We start from the raw sequence: 23,979 nt of genomic DNA, 5'->3' as shown, positions 1-23,979 counted from the left end.
GCTCACGACGAGCGAACGGATCTCCACCAACAGAGTTGCTGTCCCAATCTGTGGGAGAAGTTAGGAGGGCAGGGGCGAGGAAAAGGGGACTGGTAGGTGGTACCCCGTGGAGACTACGGATAGGATCCAGGGGTCTGAAAAATTCTGGTGCAAAAATTGCTCGTGAAATGCAAGCCTGCCCCCCACCGGAGACACATGAACCCGAAGGGACGTGTCATGCCTTCTTTCCCTCTGAGGCTGTTGCAGAGGAGGGGGATTGGAAAAAGCACTTTCCCCTCCTTTCGGCGTTATCACTGGTGCCGATGCTGAAAACGGTCAGGTTGTCTGGACCTCCGTTCTTGGAAGCCCCGGAACTCGCCAAACGCCAGCTCCTTGTCGGAGCGTTGATGTGACTGGGTGTACGCCTTGGGCGTGGCCTTAGTAAGAATAAAGACTTTGCAGTTTGCGAGCTGTTCTTTTTATCCAATTCCTTATCCGTGGTTGAGTGGAAGAGGTCACAACCCTCAAATGGAAAGTTCAATATGTGTTCCTGGACATCAGGGTTAAACTTGGTAGCCCGAGGCTAGGCCGTCCTCCACATGTCCGTGGGGATACAGATGGCCCAACAAGAGGTATCAATGTGGGCCATAGTGGACTCCACGATGTCCTGTGCAACCAGCCTGGCTTCTCCTAGGCCTGCTTTGAAGCATACTTGGTTCTGTGCCGGAAGTTCCAGGAGGAAATCCGCTATTTCCCGCCAAAGCCTTTGGTTAATGGCTGCCAGCATGGCATCCGCGCTGGATTGACGTATGTGCAAGGAGGCGTTGGAGTACAGCTTTTTCCCGTATGCCTCCAAGATCTTCTCCTCCTTGCCAGGCTTAGAATAGAGTGACGCTGCAGCGATCATCGAGGAGTGCGGCTGTGGATGGGCTGAAAGCAAGAGTGTATCCCCCTCCATCTGCCTGTACTTTGCGTTGAGGCGCCGATTGACAGGTTGGGCAGAGTGTGGCTTGAGCAACCCCTTCTTGGCCAGGGCTACAATGTCTTTCTGCATCGGGATCCCCGTAGGGGGACTTAGGGTGAGGACTTCTGCCAAGACCCCCCTCTTCGGGCTGTTCGACCTCGGGCTGTGGAAGGCCCAAATATTTCGGCCAAACCTGCAAGGCGTTCATGGAAGGCCCTGGCGGAGGATGGCGTTTCAGGGTCCTCCTCCTCATCGGTGTTCATACGAGTGTCCGGTAGGTCCAGAGCTGGAGTACTGGGTGCCGTGGGCTATGGTGTGGAAACTAGAGCCAATGGCTGCTATGGAGGCTCGTGTTGAACCGGCTGAACTGTGGGAGGTAGGGGAACCAGAATCGAAGGAGCCGGTATGGGCAGCGGGGGCTGCACTGGAGCCTGAGGCGATGGAGCCATATGAGGAATGACTATGGGGTCTGGTGGAGTGACTGGGGGGAGCATGTCCCTGATAGCACCCCGAAGGATGGCCCCCATTTGAGGGGTCCTCATCAGCGATAGGACCCGTTCGACGAACCTGTCTTCGGAGGCTGAAAAGGTGGCCGGAGATATTGACGGAGTGGCTGACGGCTTCTGTGGCCGGGTCACACTCTGCTTGGGGTGCAATGGACACATGCCCTGTGCTGCTTATGGACAGGTTGTAGGCCACGTACCTGGTTGACACCCGTCCCACCTTGTGACTTGTTCACCTTGTGACTTGTTCCTCCGCCCGCTCCGTTCCGCCCGCTCCGTTCCTAAGAGGGGCATTGGACGATCGGCAATTTTGTCTGGCACGGTGGCCATCTTGTTGAGCTGCGTGCCACATGCCTGAGTCATGGTGCCTTGCTCACTGGGCCCAGCCCAGCCTCATCCAAGACACTTGGTGTTGGAGCATGAGGCCTACCCTGCACCAAGGCGTATTGCCATCAGCAGAACTGCCGGTAGTGCTGCGTATAGGCACCCCCTCACACATATTGCCAGTACTAGGGATTTGCCCCTAGGGTGTAACCCCGGTAAAATAACCCTGTGGTCCCTCAGCACTGAACCCCAAGGGATTCAGAGACCCCTTGGTGTGAAGCCGGTAGCTGGACTAGCCTTGGTATGTTTGCTGGTATGAGAACGTAAGAGGTTCCTCACGCTTGGGCGCTTCCTTGGGAAGGAGTCACCCTTGCGGGGTGTGATAGTAAATAGAGGTCTTGCCTTGGGCCTTGTGCAATGTTTGACAAAGTCCTTTAAGTCCTCCGAGGCGATTTTTGGAAGAGCTCCCTCCACCGACCTAGCCTGTCCTTCAGTTCAGTGTACATGGAGTCAGTGCGTCTCACGCAGTACAACACTCCAAGCTGTGGTTGGGGCCAAGGCAGCAAAGGGCGTGGGGTTCGGACATACGAAGAGCCCGTCGCAGGCTGGACACCTGCTGAAGCCTGATGAATCGACATGCGCCGGGAAGGAACGTGGCGTCGGAGGACCAAGTACCTAATTGACGAAAAGAAGACTAAAAGATAGATGAAAGTATCCGGGGAAGAGCGCATGGAATTACATGGACAAAGCCAAACCCAGGAGCGCTGGTGATGTCGGCCCGTTCCCGTCGATGCAGAAAAGGGGACTGAGGAGTGGCGTTGGTGGGCGGAGTCAGGTGTGTGCATGCGCCTAGGGCCGTGCACCTCGAAATTTAAGGCAGAAGAATGTTTTTTCTGGTGAAAAAGGTTTCGTCTCCCATCCCTAGCGAGGGACCCCCATACAGTATGGAGGAAAGGGGACGGGGCGTAAGAGTACATTTGGACATTGAGCTCACAGCCTTTCTTAATGGCACACGAGAAATCTGATTTCTTGCACCATCGGGTCATCCTCCCAATCCCCCCTTTGCAGGGAATAAGGTCTAATTACAAAAACATTATATCCCTTTCAGAAAGCAAACAATGAATAATTCTATATTAATAATGCATATTTTATTTGCATTTGTGAAATATAGTTGACTTTCTAAAATTCTTCAAATAATATTGCTTACAGAAAATGCTGACATTTTTACATCACTGTAGTAAACTCAAGCCAAACCAAAATGTATATTTTTTTTAAACAAATTATTTACTATCCAACATCACAAATATAAAGTGCCAATTGATAGCCCTCCAACATTCTCTTGAAATGTGTTTTAGTCAAACAAAGACTATTCATTATGCTTGTACATGATCGATTGTTGAAAGATTAGATATGAAAATATTGTGCAGTTCATTTATACTATAATATATATAGTGACATGTATATGTTAATTGAATGTCCACTATTTCAATTGCTTAGAATACATTTTAAATAATATATAATAACAAAAAATGAGACCAGTTGCATTTAAGAAAACGCTGCATCATCACGCAAAGTAAGTATTGTTCAAACAATCGTCGGATCATTGAGGGATATTGTAATGAGAATCGAAAAATGTCAACAATTCACCCGTACATAGAACATGGACAGAATTCACACACCAATCTAAATGTATGGATTCATCTCTCTTGTACAGTCTAAAATGTACAACATTAATTTGACAAATATTTTGATTAACTTTGAACAATTTAACACACGTGTGTAGAATGTTTTTAGTATTAATGAAGCCACAACATTTTCGAAGAAATGTTTTGCAGTCAATATTCTTTTTGTCAGATTTTATTCAAATGTATAGATCATGTTGACTGTATTAGTGTCACCTCAATGGCAAATTCTAGACATCAACATGGCATACTCAATGTATAAACGTGTTATTGCCACTGTCATGCAATTTGTATTTTCCCGACAACTACAAAATGTCAACTTAGTTGATTTTTTCCAACTTGAAATGGCATTTTATTCTTTACAATTTGCAGCATAGACAATACACTTCTGCTTTGCCCAAGAAGCTTCCCAACGAAGAGGATCTTTCTTTGTCAAACAACATGTATTTGGTGCTTAAACTACAAACAAACAGTTCGTATGTAGAATTGCCGAACAAAAATATTTCTTTGAGCCTCAAAGGTTTTGTATCTGCTTTAAATAATGCCACGTAGTATGAAAATGGCGACTTCTAACTTCAGACAATACTACAAATACACATTTACAAAGGCTAAGAAAACAGCAGCCATTTTATTTCAGTGGATGTATGAAATGAAGGACCTAAGAAGATTCTGCATAATTTCACATCCTGAGACGAGTTCTTGTTTGGGAGGAGTTGAATGAAGTTGCTACTTACACCACAGTGTTGCTTGGTGCAGCCACTTTGGCACCAGCCTCTGTCTTAGCTTTGTGCAATGCTGCCAACGCCAAATATTCACACGGGCATCATAGACAAACCTCCACATTGCTATTTTGAACTTAATAGTTTATCACAGAGTTTGGTACAATGGACTATTAGCTTTTTTGCCGAATTTTAAAATTAAAAATAAAATCAGCGAAAAACAAACGCACAAATAAATAAATTGGCAAATTGCCCTTCGGCAAAAGTGAGGAATACCCAAGAGACGTGTATGTGTGTTCAAACTTTCAACCAGAAAGACACATGGAGTCCCCAACAGATAGAACACGACATTGTATTAACAAATAAATGATGCAATGTGTCATCTGCCTTACTTAATCCCAGTGTAAGGATGCCTTAGCCCAGTGCTGATGCAGTACAAGGAGAGAAGCGAAACTTTAATCCACAGAAAGGTGGACAGGAAAACAGAATGTTTTCACAAAACACCGTCATTTCTAAAATGAAATGGGTAACATTTGTATATACATTATGGAGAAATAAGCTCAGCCAGTAATGAAACCCGGTAGCCCACTGTGCAGGGAGTTTTGTCAAACTAAGAAAGTGATTGTTATTTAGAATTTCATTGCAAAGGTCCTTGGTCTGACTTTGCCATAAATATGCATGCGTGACATTGTGTTTGCAAAATAGAACAACTTGAAGAACTCGTGGCTAGCTATCATGTTCATCAGCATGTTTCAGAGCGTGCTTTGATCATGTGACCAGGAAGAGAAAATGCTTTACATGAAATGCTTTGCCTATTTAATCTGATATATTGCAAGAGCGCACACGCACTTCAAATTGCACACTCATCCTCCCAGTTGCATAGTTTCACCTGGAACTCACTTTATGTTAGAAAAATGGGAAGACTGCCTTCAACCTTAGATATTACCTGCAGCATTGCTGTGACAAAGGCAACGAGACTATTATCACCTGGAAATCCTACTGTGTCGCTGTGTCATGTCCATGGTAGCAGTTTAAAAATAGAGTTCCGGAAACATCAACTTGTCTTTTCATCAACAATGAACAATGTTTCAGCAGTGGCTTGATGACAGATTTGAATAGTCAGTGTCTCCAAGCCATACTTAGTGGATGAGTTCTTGTTTGGGTCGTAGACAGCATTTTGCTAGAGGACAATAGTTGAAACGTCTCACAAAGGTTGAACAAGAGAAAGTAATTTCAGCGATAGTAAATCATGAGCCATCATAAGCCCACGAGCCAATGTGGCCCTTCCTCCATGACATCACGTGCAGACAATAATGTTTGTAATGAGGAGGCTAGCGCTACGCAAATACGACACTTGCACAATACATTCCATGTTGATTTACAACGTTTGTTTGGGCATACTGGAAAGTGCCAATGTTTATTCTGAGTAAGTGCATTACCTAGTTTAATATGTATTTGGAAATGTTTCTAAAAGCAGCCTCGCCTTTCTGATTAGCGGCAAGTTGGCGCACTGCCGCATGGGATCTGCCTACGCTGCATGAACCCTCTTCTTATAAGTGAATTTGAGTTGTCGCCCTATGGCGCACAGTTCTGTGGACCCACCAACATCCAATTGGTTGGATCAGATGAACGCGGAGGGTGCTCCTCTCAGGCATAGGTGCGCTAGAACAGTCTGGTGGAGGGGAGTTATGCATTATTCATGCCACACGGTGCACAGCAGGCAACTTCCGGTACACTGCGGTTAGCCATGCACAGCTGCTGCCTGTACACCAACTACAGCTTAGGTTGAGTGTAGAGAATTGCACTGCAAGCTTGATAGTTCATTTTGGCAATTTTGACAGAATTCACAATGCTAAAATGTCCCTTCAATGAGTAATTTCATTTCACGACAGCAATCTGCATTTATATCCAGAGTTGTTTATCAACGTTGCAGAGTGTGACGAACTTCCGTTTTCCGCTCCCCTGTCATGCCGCTATGTCGGTCGCTGGTCTTCAGAAAAAGGCATGCTAATTTCTGGAAAAACAAAATAAGACTTCAACTTTAAGAATGTACATTGTTTTACATCTCTACTTCACACCATGTTTAGTAAAAAGTCTCTGCTGCCCTTTAACAAAAGAGTAAATGTCAATTTGTTTTTATAACATCAATTACTATAGACTTATAGACTGCGGGAGAAGTCTGTTACGCAGGATAATGAGCAACCACCAATTCGTCTCGGGCCATAAGTTGGGCAAGGGTCATTATCCCAACTGACTTAGACTCACCCCCCATCAATTCTGAAAAGAACTTAAGACCCACCTCTTCAAGGAATCTCTGCCTCAGCACCTAGGCCATCACATCACATCCAGCTTGCACCACCTGACTCGCTAGACGCGGTCCTCCCCTCTCCTTAAAGCAAACCCGGTATAGCTGTATCTCTCCTCTGTGCCCCTCTGTATTCCAGAACTGCTCTATATCTGTTCTGTTGTTACTCCGTTATGTGTCTGTACTGTTGTATAGTTCTGTAATGGGCTCCGTTATTTACCTGTATTGTTGTATACCTCTGTAAAGCACTCAGTTGCTTCTCGAAGCAAGGTCTGCGCACTCAATAAATATCATAATAATAAAAGCAATAATGAAGGACACACCCAAGGACATTCTAAGGATTGAAAGGTACAGTGAGCAAAAAGCGTGTGTTGCAAACTCATCTCAGAACAGGTTATCATGCCATGTTCTTTCTGGAATGAAGCACCTGCTACCTTTTTTTGAAACATTCTAAGGATTAGAGTGATAGCCTATTCTGTTGTCTTCTATTCCTCATACCTTGTTTTTTTTTTCATCCCCTATATGACACTGCACCTCTTTTTGTTATTTGTTGTCTGTCTTTGTGAGCACACTGAGGCCTATGGGTGAGATGCGCTATAAAAGAATGCACTAATAATATCTGTTTCTTTTTTTCTGATGGAGCACAAATATCGGTTTCTTTTTTTCTGATGGAGCACATTCCCATTTGATTGCAAATGTACTTTCTATAGGGCCATTTATCTGGTAGGTTTTTCCTCTTATGTGGTCCCCCCTAGCTAAATCTCCTTAAAGAATAGGCCACATGCTACTGTATGCCCTATATCCCCACACCACCCAAGACTGGACTTTCCAACAAGGTCCTCACAAATGATTAACCAATTGGCTAATGTTTACTCCTTGAAATGCGATATGGTGCTTGCATCTTTCAAACAAATATTGATAACCCAATACCTTCTACAAGTATCAGGTGTAGCAATATGCCACTGTTTGTGCTCACATGTAGGTGATTCCTTCAGCCGCACATCAGATATCCTAGATACGGCAAGGGGCGGACTGGCAAGGGGGGGCAAAGGGGTAATTGCCTCCCACCCCAAGACTGGCTGGGCCGTTGCCTTATAGGCCAGAGCTCCAAAATGTAAAAAAAGAATCTAAACAGTCAAAATCCTTCAGAATCTAGCCTGCCACAAAGGAACAGAGTGCTGCAAACGCTGCTCAGATTCCATGTACTTCTGGCAAGGCACTCGTCTTGATTTTAAGAATGATGCAGACGTGCCTGGGTGTCTCCTACACACATGATGCAGGGGAAGTGACTACAATCAAATAGAAACGTATAAGATTTGTTTACAACATTAGAATGACCTGCCTTTGACAGTCTCGCTACGACATGGCAGGCACGCGCAATCACACCATATGATTTCTAACATTTTTAATCCTAAGTAACACAAGGCCACCTCTAAGCAGCATTCCATTCTCAGTTCAATGACGAACATTGCACTTATCAGTCAGTATATTAAAACGCTCTTTGATTATCATGTATCCAAAATTATTTTGTTGGTACATAGCAGAAGAAAACGTTTTTTCTCCAATGTCAAAAGCGTGTATTGGTATTAGAAAATGTGCATAGAAAAATGACATTTGTGTAGTGTGGTGGACCAGAAGAAGGTTACAGACTCTGTTGCCGTTAATAAGATATATTTATTAAATAATAGTATGAAGGCCCAACTGTCCCTATTGCTATGGGGGAGCCCTGCCTATATGAATAACTATGATGCCTGTTAGCTATCTGTGAATGCCCAAAAAGAAAGAATATCCGCTGTCCAAAAGCTGAACTAACTGACCTTCCAACTAACTAAACTTAACTAAGGATATGAGATTTACTAGCTTCTCCTTATGGGTGTTTCACACAGTTGGCTTCTTAAACTTCAGGTTTTCTGTCAATGTTGGGATGAATCTGATAATGTCATCACTCCTTTCCCCGAGGTGGCCTCTCCCCATGTGGCCAGAGGACGGCAGTCATTACCTGATTCTGTCCTTGGGGACGGCTATATGAGGGTGGGCCACATGTGGGGGGGAGGCAACCCTCAGGGGGATACAACATTATTGGAGAAAGTCACATACGCCTCCATTCCCTTTTAGGGATGATCCCTCCTTTCCTCATGTCTTAATGACGTATTGTAACCCTCTCTCTCAACCACCTGGCAAGTCTGCTTCAAGTGTACCCTAATATCATCTAAAGAATAATTTATCAACAGCTAAGATGAGGAAGAAGCTGGGAATGGTGATGATTACTCCCAACAAGATCCAACCTGTTTCCCCAATGTAGTATAAGGAACAATAGGAAAACAACTGAGACGCAGAATGATGATTACTCCCAATGAGAACCACTAGTATAGTTTTTGCCCCCACATGGTTTAAAACCATGCTGGGAAGAGAAAGATATAGTTCTCCAGCTCAGGGCAGAGAGAAGTAACGGCGGTGATGCAGAGGTTCAGGCAGCTACACAGAGCGAGAAAGCAGCCCAGGAAGCAACACACAAAGAGGATCTGTGGAAACCGGACCAAAGCACGAGGAAGTGAGACATGCTTCCTAACCGCTGCAGAGACTGGAAAGACAACAGAAGCCTGAATCCCAACTTAAGGTGCATTATCAGGAAAAGGAAGTCAGCCAAATATATCTGGAGAGCTGCTTGTTACATTCCCCTGCAATACATTGATTCTGTATTCACTCTTTTTTAAAATCTTTTAAATCTGCAGTTAGTGGTGCAACTTCCAGCATAGAGTACGGTGGAATTTCTTTTTCGCAAAGCAATAGGCTGTGAAAGTTGCTTCTGAATCAAATTCTGATTGCGACCCTGTCAGACAATTGAAGTGACTCTTACCACAAAACAGAGCTACCCCCATATTATTTAGGGAGAAGTCAAATGTTGCACTTGGAATGCCTTTAAGATTCAGATGCGTAGTCATCCTATAATATAGCACACAACACCAAAAGGCAGGTTAACTATGGTACACACTATATAAAACTATATTGTCACACTTTCTCCCTCACTCACAGGGGAAAACAATGCAGAGAGTGCCATATTAACACTGTGCTCAACTAGTTATGTCTTTATTAGCAAGAAAACCTCATCTTGTGAGTAATCTAACAGCAAAGGGCATCAGAGCATTGCTTCCTTTGGAAGAATAGAGCCTGGCATACCGTACATGCTCAGAAATATTGATTTCATTCCATTTGTAAGACAAAAGAACAAGTTGCTTACCATACCTGGTAACGTTCTTTCGATGGGATGTTCCTCCGACGTATTCCACATCTATAACAAGTAATGTCCACAGCTGTGCTGCTTCAGAAAATTTTCAGCAGAGGGCGTCCTGCGTCGATGGCATCGATCCGTTGTCCCTCGAGGGCCTTCAGATAAGTGTTTTTTTAGTGTGCCCGTGTGTCTGAAAGGCAGTGGTTGTTGTGGGGCGGGGGCTGGGAGAAGGAGTGTCTGCATTTGTGTGTATTTGTACGTGATGCGGGGGGCTGGGGAAAATGTGTGTGATTGCTACAGATTCAGGGGGTCCAGGCATGGCCACTTGCCATGCTCCAGGTAAATAGACTAGCTGAAGACTGTGGCCAGTGCCCAGTAAATGTTGCCTTGGGATTCTAGACATGGTAGCAGGGAATGCCCCAAGTACCAGGGTCACTGGCCATGGCAGCAGGCTATTGCTAGTGCAACTACAGCTAGGATTGGGGACCGAGTGGTTGAGAAAGGCCCATGTCTTGTAGGAAATGACCACTGGCTGCAGGACATGGTCATTGCCCACTACCACTATCTGGGGCTAGACATGAAGGAAAGCCATGCTCTGGGCAAAGTGCCACCTACACTTTGGGGCTCGCGGGGTGTGGCCAAAGTGACAACCAACCATTTCACAATAGAATGAATGAATGGCTCAGCACATGACCAACGACCATGCTCCAGATAAACTAACTGATGGTCATGATAGAAGGACAATGGCCAATGCCCACTACTTCTGACTTGGGGGCCCAGGGTAGGCACTTTGGTTATGCTCCAGGGAAGTCACCAGTGACCAGGTTCTGGCCAGTCCCCAATGCAAGTACTTGGAGATCCCAGGACAAGCTGTAGGACATGCCCTGGGCAAAGTAACCACTGGCATAGAAGCTGACCATGCCCAGTGGGCAGTGTCACTATGAATGATTAACGTTGAACAGATAGAGGAATTGAGGGAAAACAACTTCGTTAAGGGAAATAATGGCTGGCACATAAGAAAATGAAACCAAAAAATGTGGCACACGGTTTCTTTAGCAACATGACTCTGCCACTCCACTTTTAAAACAACAATAACTAAAAGGCACCACCTTTCAGGGCTGATGACATCTCCTTTTGTTTTTGCACATAAAGCCAATGTTTTCCTTAAAGAAAACAAAAATATTGTCCCTATATCCAAATGATTTGAATATATAAGGCATAGAAGAACTCCTAAAAAATTGACCTACAGTAGCAGACTAATCGTTTAGTGAAGAATGGGATGGGATTTTGGCACGGAAATATTCCTGACTAACACACAGTGAGCTTTCAGGTTAGCCCTCAGAGATGGTCGATAGTCAGTTTGAGCTCATGCAGCCAATCAGAACCCAAGAACATCCTAAAGGAAGTCTGTCTGCATTCATAAGGCCCAATTTACTTCCTGTTACTTTGTTTATTTTGCTAGGCCGTGGTGGAAGGTGTTGCACAGCACAGCCTCGAATTTGAGACACACATGCATACATACATACCGTGACAAAATGACTGTTACTGTGCAGTAGTACTGGGAAGAGTCATGGCTAAACTGCCTACTCAGTTACACACTAATACTAAACTGAATTGATCCCAATCACAGTTAAAAAAAAAAATAATAATAATTAAAAAAAACACAAAATTCGCTTCCCAAAAGTTATGCCTATTTCAGCTAATGTGGCAGCGCAGGCTGAGGCAGACTACATCTTCATAAATGGGTTGAGGTGATAACTTTAGCAACCCAAACACCAATAATACAAATACTCCAAAACAAAAGAATGTCCAATCAAGTGTCTAAGAAAATATTGACTTAATTTGGGTAAGTGTGTAGGGGCGTTCTGTTACTCAATTGCCACAGTGTATGTGTTCCAGAAAATGTCTTGTAAGAAAAGGGCACATAAGGTGGACTTTTGTCACTATGGTCCCAAAAGGGACTATGGGGATAGGCCTTTTTAAAGTGCTTAATTTCTTTGTCTTGGGCACCCACCAGTGTTCAGCCTGGCTTCTATGCAGTTTTCTGTGATCAAGTCAGTGTTGAGACGTGACAAGCAGTATGTGTTGAGAAAAGACTGTGGGTGAAACAAGGCGATGTATGTCAATGGGTTCAAACTGGTTGAATCACTGGTAGAGTCAGGCTGAAACAACGATTCTGCTGATTCGAGTCATCAGGTAAGGCAAAGGCTTCCAGTGGCTTGACACTGTGGTTTCGGGTTGATTTGAGGTTCTGTTGAATCAACTGCAATGCTTGCATGCAGCAAGGTGGACTCTTTCATAGTTGTGAGGCTGTGCCCAAGTGAAGATGACAGTGATCTTCACTGGTGCACAATGCTATTGATAAACAGCTCAAGGTTCATGGAGTACCTAAAGCACTTAGGGTGCCTCGGTTGACCCCTTCTCTGGCCTTGCTATATCGTCTGCACTGGAGTCCGGTGGTGGCTCGTATTGAGTTTAAGATCTTGTGTGTTGTCCAGCGAGCCGTCCCCAATGTGGGCCCTCACTTTTTGAAAAATAAATTGCAAAGATATTGTCCAACGAGAAATTTACAATCGGACTAATCCGCTTCTCAGGATCCCCAAATTTGGCCAGAAACGTTTGGGTGGTCGTACCTTCTCAGTGCTGGCGCCCAGCCTTTGCAACACCCTCCCGCTTGGCTAAAGAATGCTGGTTGACTAATTTACCTTCAGGAGAGCCCTGAAGGCATATTAGTTCAATCTTTTTCTCCCTCTCCGCTAGAGCATTTGGCACATTGTACCGTGCGCCTGCCCCTCCCCTCGCTCAGAGCCTAGACGCCCTATGGGGCTTAGTTGCGCTTTATAAATTCTAAATAAATAAATGAAGCAGAACCCTGGGTTCTGTGTTTGCTCAAAGGTACATTGAGCATGCAGAAGCAGCTCGAAGACAGCTGCAGGTGATGAAACAGGATTCCGGCTGCACTTTCAGGTTGCCGTTAGCCCCAATATAGGCACAGGTATTCAGCTCAAGTTAGGTCCTTCTGATGCACTCCCACTACAGGCAACCTGGCTGAAAGCTACAAGTATTTCATCATTGGGTAACAGGATGCTGGTTCCAGTGCAGCCACAGCTAGCCCTCAGTCCAACAGTAGTTCATCCCCAATGTGTCCTGGGAATGGCTAAGGAGTAGATCTTTGCTCTGCCTTGGGCGCCTTCTGTCTTCACCTCCCTGACAGAGGACTTTGGCAAGGGACTTCACTCACGACAGAGCTACAACAATCTGCTACACTGATTGTAACCTGAAGCAATGTATGTACTGTATAACAGACAATTTCCTGTAACCGTGCTTCAATGCATCTGTGCTGCCAGTGCGCTCTATAAATGTAAATGAATAAAATAGTACAGGAATGAATCAAAGCTCTGGTTCTCTCTAGGCTGGACTGCTGCAACAGCCTCTTTCTAAATCTGCCTGCCTCTACTCTCCGCCCTCTGCAACTCATCCAAAACAGAATTGTCCTTGGCCTCAAGCCCAGGGATCGTATCCCTCCAGGACTGAAATCTCTGCACTGGCTCCCAGTGGCAGCGAGGATTAAGTTCAAAACCATCTGCATTGTCCACAAGGCCTTCTGGGGCCTGGGGCCTCAATACCTTCAACTCTCTCTTCCTAAATATCTTTCTTCTCGAGCTCTTCGCTCATCCGCCTCCAACTCCCTCAGGGTCAGTCACTTCTCCAAGCAATGAGTTGGTTGTAGATCTCTCTCTTCTGCTGGGGCCTCCCTCTTGAACAGCCTCCCTGCCTCTCTGAAACTTGCAGAGAACCATCTCCGGTTCCGGAAGCACCTCAAAACCTTCCTCTTTGCTTCTGCTTTTTCTCCCCCTCTCCCCTGCTGATCTCCTGGCTGAAACTAAAACTGCACTGGTTACCTGGCTACCCTCTGATCTCGGGCCCAGGTCCCCTCCCCGTCAGTTGCACACCTGTACTGCCCCCCTGGCAACCCTTGCTCTTTTGGTCTCTTTATCCCTACAGCCCCCTACCAGCACTTGACTGATGTCTGCACTTACCCTTGCACTTGTCACTAGCTTTCTGCACATTTTATTTATTTTTTTAATTTCTTTTACTGTTCTCTTATGTACTGCACTGCCCACTCCCCCTTTCCCCCTGCACTTATCCTTTTCCCCCCTCCCTGCACTTGCGCGATCACAATGCCACCTGGCCTAGTAAGATTGTTGTCAGTCTTCCCTCTGTTCCCCCTCCCTTGCCTCGTCATGCCTTGTAAAACTTGTGTATAGGTGCGTTATAAATGCCATATCATATCAAAGAATGAGGAATTTCCTCTCTCCTTTTATAGGTCAAATACAACATGGAATTGATCCAAAGCAAACCCGATTTTAGGGCCCCATTTCATGTTGGTATACCAAGTGCCCTTTGCCTTGTGACATCAAATTAAGAGGGTCTTGCTTGCAAGAAATGAAAATCAGGGGACAGGGGTGGAGCAGGAAAAAAGGAAGAGAACTCTAATATAAATTACAATGGTGGAGCCTTTCTCCAAGCCATCCTTCACTCTATGGCTAGTCTAACTCCTCCTTCCTATGCTTACAGGCTTCAAAGGCATTCCAGAGATGAGCACACTAGTAGCTGGCTGGCTGTGCTATGCATGTGATGCCCTTGAAGCACTACTCCCCAAACATCACCAGGGGAAAGTGTATATTCCCTGGGGGAAGGCATGTCCTCTTCTACTGGAGAATCAAGACAACCAGAATCCTGGGTATTGTATAAAAAAACTGCTGAGATTAAATTAAACCTAAAAAATAATGCATCTCAGTTTAAGCCCTGCTCACAGTGTTGACACTGGTGTGGTATCAAATTGATGGGGTGTGCTAATGTCAGTTACCATGTCACTATCAGGCATGATTTATATTTGGAGTTGTACTTAGACCAGACAGATGAAGGTAGACAAATATTAGGATTTTGATCAGAATGCAGAAGTTGTATTAGTACCTCTTACTGCAGTGACACAGTGCCCCAGCAGCTGTCAGATGCACAGACAACCTTGGAACCTCCTCTGGGTCACAGCAGAGCTGGTTCTGCCCTGTCAGTAGCAGGTTTACACCATGGCTCCTGTGCATTATAATGTTGGCGTGGAGCATTGTGAAATGGGGGTCTGATTAGCAGACCCCCCTTTCAGAAACATAATCCCTGCATCATTATATATTAAAAATCAAAAAAGCAAGATGACATTCTGTCACACATACATGTACACAAATTATTTTTGTTCAAAATGACACCATCATTAAATGTGTCAATGCAAATTGTGTTAAAAAAGCACAACCTTGCAACACTTAAAGTACTCCACTCACCTGAAGATCAAATGGTCGACTAACACATAACCATCTAAGAAAAGTAAAAGAAAAACATTAAAATAGTGTCAGTAAATTTGCCCACACATGCAGTTTCTGTTTTGAATTTCCTGCTCCTTAATGAACACGTTATACTGAATAAGATTAACTCTCACACTTACATTTGCCCCCAGAATTCCGACAGATAATTATGTTTCCATCTGTTATGTCAATAATGTCCAACTCTTCACCAGGTCTGATTGGCAAGTCTTGCTTCCCTTGTTTCCCAATATTAGCAGACGGATCTACCATCGCAGTGTTGAGGACTTCAATCTCTTTCGTGTACTGAGAACAGAAGAGAGCATCACGTGATTTAATATCCCAACCTACTGTCCATGTAAACATTCTGGTAATCTTAGTCTGAGCCCACAAATCAGTGTGTTAGACAACACACCAGAAAAGAACAAACGAATGAAGCTGTATTGTGTATATAAATTGTTTCATACAAACAAAACTTGCCATCAGAAATCCATTGTAGCTCAATTCTTCACTTAACAGTAATGATAAAGCCAATAATGTTGGCTTTTGTGTAGTGGCTGTTGTGTTACCAACATTATCCATTTTATGATCAGTTATTCACACCATTTGGAAGGTGTTGGCTTCGTATGTATGCTTGAGACACCACGTGACAGTTATCCCATCATATTTTCTGGAACTCACATCATGGGACAGGATTCAGATTAGGTTGTAGGCACTGCAGTCATTTGCCCAGGTGGTGACATCATTGCCAGGTTTTGCATGTTTCTGTACATACTCCAAGTGCCCGGGCACTTATGTTGTTTGTCAGGTACATTGCTCTTTGCCATCCCAGTTGGGTTTCAGATGCACACACAAACATAATTTGCAAGACAGAACTGTCATATCATACACAATTTGCGAGATACAGTTATTTTACTAGGTAGAGCAATCATTTGACCGGAATTGCTATTGGAGGCCCAGTTATGTACAGCACATTGTAAACAAAACACAGGTACTCACAGCGATGTCGGGCATTCCCCCCCAAATGACCAGGTGCACTCATGATTGCCAGGTTTGTCTTCAAAGAGCTTTGGTACCCTTTCATTAAAAGGAAGGTTAGACGGGGAATCATGCCTAGAAGTGTATATGCGCTTGGCTGCATGAGCCTGTGGCATTCCAGAGACCCCAATTAGTGATGGTCGCCTAGCAGAGAGCAAAAATAAGGATACTAGTGGTGGCTGGCACAACCCCAGGTATCCATGAAACGGTTGTTGAATAGAGGCCATCTTACATGGGGTTAACAAGACCATCACATTTAGAGGAGGCTGGTATGGGCATTCCAGAGCCCAAAAGTAAAGCGAGTGGGTGTGGCTTTGCTGAACCTGGAGGGGCCTGTACTTACAAGGGGCCACCATTAGCCAACCTCTCTTCCCTGCAAGTTTGAGGGACGTAATTCGAAAGGATCCAGTGTCAGATTTGCAATGGAAAGATGACATATGCACAGTGAGCAAAATTAAGAGAAATATGTACTGTCTAAACAAAAGGTAGTGGAGGACCCACAATAATAGTTGAAGGTGGATATCCAGTGTCAGGCAAAAAAAAACTCATTAAATCGATGCTCAATCACATTTGGAGGTTTCTATAAAAGTGTTTTTGCCACAAAGGGCTGCAACATCAGAGGGGGAAGGACAACATACAGTATGCAAGTATGTAACGTAAGTATGGACAGAAGACCTTTTGAATGTGTGGACTGGTTTGTGATGGCTCTCCAAAGGGGTGCATTATGGATGGTGCCAGAAAACATGTCAGTGATATTTGAAATGTTGGCTAAATTAAGTCTGCATGGAATGGGATGTTTTTGGGAGTTCAAATACATGAACTAGGTGTATTGTACTGCTTTCTAGGTGTGTGGTGGTACAGTTTTTGCAAATAAGTGTTGTTCCTAAGTCTTGAGGAAAAACTGGTGACTTTTCTTTAACCTCTTCTCCCTGGTTGAGTTTTCCCAATCACCTACCCAATAGCTATTTTGATGAAGAGGAAGTTAACCATTATAATTCTAGGGATGTCTATTTGTCATTCTCATTGGACAATCTGCAAGGCTACTGGCTACTTGCAGCCAACTCATTGCAACTAACCCACACAGATTTTAGTATGGACAACAGGCCCTGTCAACGTACTGTGGGTGATTTCATATGCCCGAGTTGCGTCTGATGTACAGCCAGGTCAGGAGGAGAGCGGCTCTGTGAGACCTTACCAAGGTCACTTATCACCCAGCCTCTGCCCCCACTCCTTACCAACAAGGTAAGGAGTGGGGGCAGAGGGTGGGTGATATTTCATGCCCTTGCCAAGTCAGTTGGATGTGGCCTTGGGGAAGGGCGCTGCACACAGGCGGTGGGGGTGATGCAGTTCCACTGGTTGCCCAATTTCCAGGCCATTTGAAATTCCCGATTCATACTGGCTCGTATTGGCCGGAATTTGGCCAATGGGGTAGTGCTGTATCACTCCATCAGGACATAACTGTAGTGACATAATAAAATTATTCCAGATTGAGAAACTATTTGCAAATCTGAATATATAATTATTATTAAAACAAAGGGAACTGGAGTAAAATATAATATTCCAGTTCAACTTAAGTCCAATTTCATGTTTCATTACTGAGCGAAGGTCAACTCATAACTAACATATTCTTCTCTGTGCAGCGGGTCAGAAGAACACCACAAAAAGGCTTTCCTTAGGATATGGATGTTCCTCCTAACTAACAAAGCTAACTAAGGTGCTCATCAGTCATCAGTGAGAGTCCCAAACCAAGTGCGGTCCAAAGTCAAAACTAACCTATCCTGACCCTACCACTATAAGAACAACTAAGGCACAAGAGAATGATTCCCTTTATCTGTGAACTAGTTTGTCAACAAGTTCACTTCAATAAAGTATTCGTAGGTGGTTCTTAATAACTACTTGTATCAATCATACAGTTCCTGGGTTTTCAAAATCTGAACAATCTTTCACTCTTGTTCTTTCTTTCCTTTCTCTTCTCTTCTCGTTTCATCCTAGTTGTGCTCATCCGTTTCCCCCCATGGAACAATGCAGTTCCTTTCTCTTCACTCAATCTCCACTCCATCTTGACTGGGACGAATTTGCAGATTCAAATAATGATTCTCTTCTCTTTTGTTCACTCTCAAAAATACATCTTGGCTGGGATGAGAATGAGCATTCCAGTAACGTCTCTCATTCTCCTTAAGTATTCTCGATAATTTATCTTGACTGGGACAAGTACGAGCAATCCAGTAATAATTCTTGATTGAATGGGACAAGTATGAGCGTTCCAGAAATTATTCAAATTGAGTTCTATTGGCTACTGAAAGCAAGTAAAAGATCGCTGGTAGGTGGGGGCGGGGGTGAGTAAGTGAAGAGAACCTATAACAGGCTCTGTCAAATGTGAATTGCCATGTCAAATGATGCTGCAGCTCTGGAGTCCAGTGGTTATTTAAGCTAAAATTCTTAGGAAGGATAGAGTATTATGAGTAAGCAGGAAAGAGAGCCTATCCAACAGAGACAATACAATTAGGATCCAAATGAAAATAGTAAATGCAAAATCCCTCCATATACATTCATTTTCTAGATGGGACTGACTGCAGGGCCCTTCCCAGGACAGAACCAGATTAACTGAGCGATATTTTGAGAAGAAACCAAGACTGCAAGGAAGAACCTAACTGACAGTGCTGCGCAAAGCAGGTGGATGTCCCTACCTCTCCTGTGCCTTTGAGCAACATATAAAAGTGAGTACAAGGACCCTAGATTATTTAAAGAAATGTCCTAAGAATTAATTCAATCCCAGGTAGCAATTAAAACAGTTTTGGGGAATCCTATTTACAAACTATGTTTATGAAAGGTGTAGTCTAGCACAGGTGTTTGCGATACATGAAACCTTTATACATATTAAATATAAATATATGGAATACAAAGTCCTTTGATTGGTGTCTGACAGTCAATTTAGTTATTTTAATTTTTGTAGAAGATGGCACACATCCAAATGTCTCAGGGCGCTTGGACTAACAAATCAGAAAAACAGTAAACCAATCAGTACCACGAAAGACAATAACATAAATGAAATCTCTTTCTTAAATGAAGATATGCAACTGGGGAGTGTAAGGGGGTTATAGCCTGTGATCTTTTGGTTGTAGCCCCGGATAGAATTGCAGGAGTTACAACCAAAAGGATAGTTAGCACCCAGTCCCGACAGTTCCGACATCAGCGTAGCCCCTGGTTGTTATCAGACCTAGCAACACCATTGCAACTGGGGAATGGAGAGGGTGAACTCGACGCCTGGAGAGTAGCTAGAAACTTACACGCTATGGTCCCTGTTTCCAAAAAGAAAATAAATTCCTGAATCTAAGCTTTTAAAATAACTAACTAATTCAACCCTCATAAAAGTTACATTTTATCTATACCCAAACTAGGAATCCAATATTGTATCACTGATAGTGTCCAAAATGTTAGACGCAAAACAGTCCTAGAATCGGAGAATCATGTGTTCGGGCCATGCTTTGCTCCGATGCCAATACTTGTCAACTAAGGAAACATTTTTGTTTTCAACTTTATTCTGAGAATTGCTTCACCCTTTTGATTTCAAGGTGTGATTAGTGTGGGTGAATCAACGTTTAGAAATTTTTAGTTGGCTAACTGTAAGCAATTTGAATGTATCGTACACAAAGTAAAAGTATGTGCTTATTTGCTAAAATTGTCCTAAATATTTGTTCAATGTATGGATGTTTAAGGGAATTGGAATGAAAAAATTAGTAGGATTACACCGCAGACAGGTTGTTTTTCGTTTCTGTAGACAACCAGTCTGCATTCATCTGATATATTTTGGGTGACATCCACAACATTTAAAGTTAGGGGCCATCTTTAATTCCTTGATTTATTATTTAAAATATTCAGATGAAATGTTCATCATATGGCTTCTCTGCTTAACCCCTTTAATTCCAACAATGCATCCTCATATGTCTTATCTTACTTGCTTTTCTTAATATATCTATGGCCACTTCTTTTGTTTATTCTTTTTAACATGCTATTAGTCCTATTCTGGAAAATAACCTTTTCTTGACCCATTTTCTCCTTCTAACACTCACCTCAATTCGCTTATCCATTTTCTTTCTAAACTTTGAGAGAGTCATCCACTCTGAAGTTTCATTTTTCCTCAATTCTATCCCACTACTGCCCTGCATTTAATCTGGCATCCCTCCTGCTCATTGGAGCAAAACAGCCCTGCTTCATGTCTCTTATTCTCTTCTAGCTGTTTGCTTTAGCAAGCTCTCACCTATTCTTATTTCCCAACACTCCAACCACCCCACTGTAGACTTTCCTCCTTGATCTCACTAGATTTCTTCAGGGATGTACTTCATTTGTTTCTATCTAATTTCTCTAACCGTACTTATTCTGTTTTATGGGCTGGCACCACTTTCTATATACCTTTATGTTCCTTCCGATATCAGTATTTTCACGTTATCTTTGTGCCCAAAGCTACACGAGATCCCTCTCATTTTTTGCTAATTTTCTCTTCTAGCACCAAAACACTGGCATTCCCTACCTTTAGACATTCATCTTCATCTCTCGATATCAATGAAATACAAAACACAAATTAAAAAAACAGGCTGCTTCCGGTCCCTGATCTGAGGCGAGATGGTCATGTTGGTGGGCATTAGATCATGGATATTTCTCTGCGAATGAATGATTCACTAGAATTGTCAATATAGTCCAAAGATACAGGTCATAAAAGTACCCACAGCCAACTCTGCATAACGGCACAGGAAGATTTAAAATTCAACTGGCCCCTAGCTATCCATGTTAAGGTTTTCGCCAATGATGGAGTGGGCATTACCCCCGGGAAGTAGATAGTTCATCTGACAGTTAAATCAGCCTTTAAAGGCATTACTTGCATCCACCATTTGTGCCCTTTGACCCTTTCAGCTAAAAGAGTAATGCGGGTTAGAACAAATGTATAGAGGCTGCACTCTGGGCTTACTGTGTGCTATGGGCATGTAAACAGTAAATTCCCTCCCTGTGCTCTGGCCTTTAATTCAGTTTTAGGGCCCATAATGTGGCAATAAGACCTCGAGGCGGCGGGCCAATACCGCCCCAGGTAATGCCCCTGGGGCCATAGTTACAACGAAGACGTAAAGCCCTGGGGTCATTACCTTGGGCGGTATTGGCCCGCCGCCGAGGGTCTTATAACCATTAGTACCGCGGCCTGTTAGACCGGGGTACTAATTGCATTTGTTTCTGTTTCGAAATGTCTACGTTTCGAAACAGAAAAAAAAGTTGAAAAAAAATGGCTGCCGGGAAAGGGAAAACTTAGTCCGTTTTCCCTTTCCATGGTGGCCATCGGAAGCAGACGCGCTGGGAACAGAAGTGTTTCCAGCGCGTTTGCTCCCAAGAAAAGGAGAAAAAAGAAAGTAAGTGGGTTTGGGAGGGTGGGGAGAGGATAGTTTGCGGGGGGGTGTAAAGGAAAAAAAACATACCCGAGTCCCCGGCGGGGGACGAAGGCAGCCTCCAGCCATGGGGAGGCTCGGAGCGGGGATTTCCCTGCTTCGAGCCTCCTCATTGGCTGAGGGGCTGCCACACCCCTCGCCGGGAACAGAGTACCCGACACGCACTAACGTACATGGGAATACCGTGTGGTATGCCTCAAAAAAGAGCCAATCCACACGTTGTATTCCAGGTGAGTAGCGCGTGTCGGGTACTAATGCTGGGTAGAGTCCTCGTGTGGGGTCTTTTAAAGCTTAATTAGAACATTGGAACATTGGCAGTTCCAATGCAGACAATGTAAAGCAATAAAGGATGGCAACAATTCATTGTCCCAATATTGCAGTGTTTCTGCTTTCCATCTCCTAGTTTTAAATTGAAAATTCCACAGTCATTGGATTTAATGTTCCAACAGCCATAATGTGTGCCTTCTGTGGCCAAAACCAGGTGCATACTGTCTATTGACCCTCGTCAAACATCCTTGCTTCACTTAGACCTTTAACTTGGGCATTTGGCTATTACCACTTGGTAATGCACTTGGAATCCAGCCTAATTGCTTAATTTTATGAGTTTCAAAATGTAGAAGGCTTTGTTACCTTACAAATTGTAAAGTGATTTGTTACTTGTCAGTTTTCCAGTTTTGCAAAGGAGCTGTGTTTTGTGGATGTTTGTCTTTATTACTGCCAATAGATTCACATTGATTACAGGAACATGGAAACATTCTCACAGAATACAACACAAGCACTGCAAACTGTCTTTTACCCTAGTTGTCACCTACAAGTTGCAATCAAACGTTGATGCTGGACTGGACATTTTCTTGTCCCCTATAACCTATTTCTTATACTACACCAAATTGGTCAGACAATGAAGATAATACAACGAAAAAGCTATCTTCCACCGCTTCTGTACCAATTGTGGTTAAATGCATACACTCTTCAACCCTCTTTATCTGGACATACCAAGAAGTTAACAGTATGTTTCAACTCTACAACTCAAATATGGAATCTGTGATGCAAGCACAGCACCAGTTTCATATTCACAACTAAGAATAAATCCATTCAATCATTGGTACACCCTCATAGATAGCTCAAAGAATACACAATATCAGAGACAGTTAAAGGGTTTGTATTGGTGTTCCCAGGGCTCTAGGGTTGCCCCCCTCACCTAGAATGCACCTATACTCCCTAGCCCAGGTGTCCTCCTACCCCAACAGGTTAGACTATACTGAATATTAACACCTACTGTCTAGGTTCAGACTTCTACTAGACGCAGTGACCTAAAGTCAGAATGCCTTATCATTCTAAACTCCCCTCAGTTACTTTCTAGACTGATGCTACACTATTGAAGGGTTAGTTTTCTAACCGGGATATTGGAGTGTTGCTGCATCTGCCTGATTCAGTTTCCTTTTGATCATGCAATATCCTCTCCCTCTCAGTTTCTGGTGTTCCTTTCTTACTACTCTCTTGTCACCAACTTCACCCTCCTTGTCTATCCCTTGCATCTTCATCCTCTGTCCTTCCAATCACTCCCGCAAGTTCTGCCACAATCCTTGATCTTATTACTTCTTTCACAATACTACTACTGCCTCCTCTGCACTGCTACTCCCTCTCCATACTACCACTTCCTCCTCTGTGCTATTACTACAACCATTCCACCCCACCTTTAGGCAAACACCCTCCTTTAACTCCCACAAGCACTTGCCATTCCCTCCAGTAACATTTGCACTCTCTAACCAATGCATCACCTGCTCCAAAAATCACCTCCCCAATCTGCTTCATCAACCTTCCTACTACTGGTCTATTGTCCACCACCTCCTCCTCAGACCTCACCCAAATACCCCACAGCTTCCTGGGGTCTCCTACTCCCCTTCCTCTCCTCAGGTTGGTATGCTGTCCTGTGTAAATCAGACCCCATCTTCTTCCCTGCCATGAGGTATTGTATAGAACAGAGTCGACATATAGTGCCTTAAGCCCCACACCTTTTCCCCGCACAGTGCTGTCATGGACCAACAATGGCATTTGTACAGAGTCCCAGTTCGTGTGAGTGGAGTTTGTCCTAGACGCCCCTAAGGTAAATCCAATTTTTGATTGCAGTTCCCTGGTGTCCTTAGCGGGTGGACTGAGGCTGGAGTCCAGTGTGCGGCTGCAGTGACTGACCTACAGGATTGCTGGCTCCTGCCTCTGCTGCTTCCCTTCCTTTCACAATGCTTGTACACCACTCATGTGGAGAGGATCTCCTTCCATTTTCTCTCTCACCGACAGAGCCTTTGAAAGTTATTGTGTGGGGTGCAGCTGGCTCTCCGTTTCAAGAGTGTTCTACTCCAGACTCTTGTTTCTCTAGGATGGAAAAAGAAAACCTGGATGGCTTTTGGGATCATCGTCATGGAGTGATACAATTTGGTACCACACAAACTAGCACA

General features: G+C 44.0%; 1 protein-coding gene across 3 annotated transcripts in view; it reads right to left on the bottom strand.

Moving 5' to 3' along the window:
* Positions 1–2,896: 2,896 nt before the first annotated feature.
* The window catches only part of FYB2 (FYN binding protein 2), a 365,509-nt gene continuing 344,426 nt past the window's right edge, over positions 2,897–23,979 (bottom strand). For all 3 annotated transcript variants that reach the window (XM_069642109.1, XM_069642107.1, XM_069642108.1), the window contains 3 exons: positions 15,203–15,365; positions 15,042–15,075; positions 2,897–6,185 (listed from right to left, as the gene is read on the bottom strand). In XM_069642109.1, coding sequence (XP_069498210.1) covers positions 6,179–6,185; positions 15,042–15,075; positions 15,203–15,365 — 204 coding nt within the window. In that variant the 3' untranslated portion in view covers positions 2,897–6,178. The remainder of the gene's footprint in view (positions 6,186–15,041; positions 15,076–15,202; positions 15,366–23,979) is intronic.

The sequence above is a fragment of the Ambystoma mexicanum genome, chromosome 1q, assembly GCF_040938575.1.
Source record: "Ambystoma mexicanum isolate Mex_15411 chromosome 1q, UKY_AmexF1_1, whole genome shotgun sequence".
In the NCBI taxonomy this organism is placed as follows: domain Eukaryota; kingdom Metazoa; phylum Chordata; class Amphibia; order Caudata; family Ambystomatidae; genus Ambystoma; species Ambystoma mexicanum.
Note: the sequence above shows the minus strand (reverse complement) of the source record. Positions and strands in the feature narration are given on the sequence as shown.